Source organism: Dipodomys ordii, unplaced genomic scaffold (genome assembly GCF_000151885.1).
Source record: "Dipodomys ordii isolate 6190 unplaced genomic scaffold, Dord_2.0 Scaffold81, whole genome shotgun sequence".
NCBI lineage: Eukaryota > Metazoa > Chordata > Mammalia > Rodentia > Heteromyidae > Dipodomys > Dipodomys ordii.
In genome coordinates this window covers 1077381-1081801 of record NW_012267297.1, presented here as the reverse complement: position 1 = coordinate 1081801, position 4421 = coordinate 1077381, and the positions used below count along the sequence as shown (strand labels likewise).

Here is a 4421-nt window from a genome sequence, read left to right as displayed (position 1 = left end):
TACGGGGGGGAGGATGGGAAGGGATGGGAAGGGGAAACAAAGGAGGAGGCTACAATGCTTGATAAGAAATGTCCTCATGATCTTGCCCATGTAATTGTAACCCCTCTGTACAGTATTTTCACAATAAAAATAAATAAAATGTTCCGGTAGGACAAAGACGAGTACGTGCCCCACCACCCTGAGCCAGCCCTACCTGAAGGCCGCCTCCTTTTCTGTGTGTTCCCAGGGATTGGAATGGGGATGACGGTTCCCATCTCCTTTGCCGTCTTCCCCACGGACGACGGCTCCCTGCAGAAGAGACTGAAAGTCTGGTTCCGGATTCCCAACCAGTTCCAAAGTGACCCGCCGGCCCCGAGCGACGAGGCGGTGAGGATCGAGGAGAGAGAGGGCATCACTGTCTACTCCACGTAAGGACAGGGTGCTGGGGGGCTGGACGTGGTCCCCCACAGCCCTCCTGGGCCTCTCCACCAGCCTTGGCCTTGTGTTTTATTATTGAATTAGCTCAGAGAAGCCAGGCGCCGGGTGGCTCACACCTGTCATCCCAGCAACTAAGGAGGCTGAGATCTGAGGATCGCGTTTCAAAGCCAGCCCGGGCAGGAGAGTCTGTGAGACCCTGATCTCCAGTGAACCACCAGAAAACCGAAAGTGGAGCTGTGGCTCAAGTGATAGAGTGTCAGCTCTGAGTGAAAATACTCTGGGGCTGGGCAGGTGGCTCAGTGGTAGAGTGCTTGCCTAGCATGCAGGAAGCCCTGGGTTCGATTCCTCAGTCCCCCATACACAGAAAAAGCCGGGAGTGGCGCTGTGGCTCAATGGGAGAGTGCTAGCCTTGAGTGAAAGAAGCTCAGGGACAGCACCCAGGCCCTGAGTTCAAGCTCCATCACAGACACACACACACACACACACACACACACACACACACACACACACACACACACACACACACACACACACACACACACAGATCTTCAGGGCCCACCTCGCAGTAGAAGGCAGAGGCATGGATTGTGGCTAAGGGTTTGGTGGACTGTTTGGGCCATGCTGGGGCTTCAACCCCAGAGCACCCCCGGGAGTCCCCGCTTCCATCCCTGGGGCCCCTGTGTCCCCCGCCCGCCCACAGGCTTGGGCGAGGCCTGGGTCTCCCAGCTTTGTGGCTTGGATTCTCACCTCTCGCAGCTGTTCCTCCTGTGTCCACTGGGGGTCGCTGCACACCTCAGAACGCAGGCCATGGGTGGAAGGGCCTGGGGTTCTGATGAGGTCCAGCCCTGTGTGGCGGGTCCTCCCAGCCTCAGTTTCCCCGTCTGCAGCATGGGGTGGGAAGTCCCGCTGGGAGGGGCGGGGCAGGGGCAGCTGTTTGGGGGGGTGTCCAGAAGAGAGAGCTCATCCTCTGTGCATCCATGGTTCCTGAGGGAGGGGGAGGAGGAGGGAGGGAGGGCAGGCTGGCCCTTCCAGCATCTTCCTCCTCTGCTCGCACACCTTCTGCCAGCTCAGCTTCACTGAAGCCCTGGCCCACTCCCTCCCCACTCCCTCCCCCTCTTCCTCCCCTCGGCCTTAGGAGCTCATGGACTGGAGGGAGCAGTTGGCATCTGCCCCCCCCCCGCGTGTTTGTGGAGTGGTTTCCACCCAGCTGGGGGCGGGGCCCTGGCACTGGAGGGATGCCCCACTGTCTGGGCTTCCCCCCACCCTATCCCCCCCAGCCCTGGCGGGAAGCCCCGGTATCTGTGCTTGGTGGCCAGGCACCGGCTTGCCCTTGAGACTCTTCTCTCCAATGAACCACCAAAAAGCCAGAAGGGAGGCTGTGGCTCAAGTGGTAGAGCGCCAAGCCTTGAGGGGAAAAGGCTCAGGGACAGCGCCCAGGCCCTGAGTTCGAGGCCCAGGGGTGGTATACGTGCATACACGTGACCCCTGGAGGAGGGAGCGGATGGGGCTGCAGCCCTGGCCCCGCTCACTCTGTCTCTGCTGTGTGCACAGGCAGTTCGGCGGCTACGCCAAGGAGGCGGACTACGTGGCACACGCTGGCCAGCTGCGGGCCGCCCTGGAGGGCCGGGTCACGTGCCAGGGTGACGTGTACTTCTGCGCCGGCTACGACCCGCCCATGAAGCCCTACGGCCGCCGCAACGAGGTCTGGCTGCTACGGGCCTGACCTCTGTGACCCCTGACCCCCGCCGTGGACCTCTGACACCCAACCTCCACCATGGATCTCTGTGACCCCTGACTTCCACCGTGGATCTCTGACCCCTGACCCTTGTCCTTCAGAGCTGATGCGTTTTTCTGGGCTGGAAATGGCCAAGCAAGAAAATCACGTGGCTGCCGGTGGCTCACGCCTGTCATCCCAGCTGCTCAGGAGGCTGAGATCGGAGGATCACAGTTCAAAGCCAGCCCGGGCAGGAAAGTTTGTGAGACTCTTATCTCCAATAAACCACTAGAAAATCAGAAGTGGCGCTGTGGCTTAAGCGCTAGAGCGCTCTCCTTGAGCTGAAGAGCTGAGGGACAGCGCCCAAGCCCAGAGTTCAAGCCCCACAACCGACCAAAAAAAAAAAAAGAAGGTCCTGTGGTACGCCAGCAGCCTTTCCTTGTCCATCCGGGTGGCAGAACGGCTGGTTTTCTCATTACTAGATGGTATTTGTGTGAGCATGCCGGTCCTGGGGCTTGAACTCGGGGCCTAGGTGGGCTGGCACTCTGCCACTCGAGCCACAGCTTCACGTCGGGCTTTGTGGCCGTTCGTTGGGGGTGAGTCTCCAGGCTTCCCCGCCGGGGCTGGCTGTGTAGGATCGTGGTTTTAATGGTGAAACGTGATTTGCACCCAGCCCTCACTGCCGACTTCCGAGAAATCGTGAAATCCGTTGTCTTCAAAATAAAAGCCTGTGCCTTAAGCAGACGCGATTGTCCCGGATGTGGGGTCTTAGAGAGGATCTACGGGGGATCCAGGGGGATCCGGGGTCCTCATTGGAGGATGAAAGCCAGAGGGCTCCTTACCGGACCACGGCCTTGTTCCTCGTCCACGGCTGCAGGGTTGGGGGGGGATAATTCCACGGAGCTGGTCCGGGCACAGCAGCCGGTCGCTTGTTTAAGGAAGAGCCCTGCGGTTTACACTGGCTTCTCCACTCCCCACAGAGTGGCTTTGATCTGGAGTGCCATCATTAAAGCTTCCTGGCAGGCCGCCGCCATGGGTGTGTGTATGCTTGAATGTCATGAATTTGACCTTTGAATTTATTTTTCTGACTAGCCTTGGGCTTTTCCCGGAGACTGGAATCCTGTTTATTTGGGTGGTAGTGGTGGTGGTGGTGGTTCTGGGGCTTTGAACTCGAGAGCCTGGCCTGCTGTCCCTGAGCTTTGTTGCTCCAGGCTGGCGCTCTTCCACTTGAGCCACAGCCGTGCTCTGGCTTTTTGCTAGTTCACTGATGGTAAGTGTCTCGGCCTTTCCTGCCTTGACTGTGATCCTTGAACTGTGATCCTCAGATCTCAGCCTCCTGAGCAGCTGGGGTGATGGGTGTGAGCCACGAACACGAGGCCTGTTTCCATTTTGTGCATATGCGTTTTGGGGAGGTGGTGCTGGGATTTGAACCCAAGGTGTTATTTGGGATGGGGGCGCTCAGCATCCCCTCTCCCCAACCTCCACCCAGGCTTAGGAGTGGTTGTCTCAGCAACCGCTCAGGTGCGTAGATGTGTAGGGAGGGAGCCCCAGCACCATTGTGTATAAGAGATTCCGTTCAGACGCCATGGAAGGATGGGGCACCTCAAAAAGAAAGCTACAAGCCGGGTGCCAGTAGCTCATGCCTGTAATCCTGGCTACTCGGGAGGTTGAGATTTGAGGATCGTGGTTTGAAGCCAGCCCTGGCAGGAAAAGTCCAATGAGACTCTTCTTTCCCAATACACGACCAAAAAGCTGGAATCAGAGCTGTGGTTCAAGTGGTAGAGCAACAGCGTCAAGCACAAAAGCTCAGGGAGGGACAGCGCCCAGGCCGTGAGTTCAGGCCCCAGGACCAGCACAAACTAAAAAAAGTAAGAAGGAACAGAATGGGGAAGGCTGGAGGAGGAGGAAGACTACTGAGCCTCCTCCCTCTCTTCAGAGTGGTTTTTGGGGATACTTCTACACCCCCTGTGTAGCCCAAAGCCAGCGTGTTCACCAGAGATGCCGGCGCCGTTCCTTCCCAGCTCTGTGTATTGGCACCTGACAAACACAGCTCGCAGCCTGGGGTCTAGAACCCGGGTTTCCGCCCCCTGCGCGGCTGCGGGGCCTGGGCTTGGCCACGCCGCCTCCCGGGTCCCATGTTGGCATGCGGAGGAGTCTATCAGGGCCTCTGGGCTGTTTTATCTCCATCTTTGATGAACCAGCCATCACCGATGCATGTTTTTGATTCATCAAAGGTGCCCTGTGCTGTGTGTCCCCGCAGCCACGCAGGGGTGAGTCACGGGGGGGGGGG

At 58.6% G+C, this 4421-nt stretch overlaps 1 protein-coding gene across 2 annotated transcripts in view; it reads left to right on the top strand.

The window, feature by feature from the left end:
• Positions 1–4421, top strand: part of Hebp1 (heme binding protein 1) — a 23337-nt gene that overhangs the window by 3761 nt on the left and 15155 nt on the right. Inside the window, exons 3-4 of one of the 2 annotated variants that reach the window (XM_013025075.1) lie at positions 227–407; positions 1969–2152. In XM_013025075.1, the coding sequence (XP_012880529.1) occupies positions 227–407; positions 1969–2140 (353 nt within the window). In that variant the 3' untranslated portion in view covers positions 2141–2152. Of the gene's footprint in view, positions 1–226; positions 408–1968; positions 2381–4421 lie in introns of those variants that run through there. The other variant, XM_013025074.1, reaches the window with a different exon arrangement.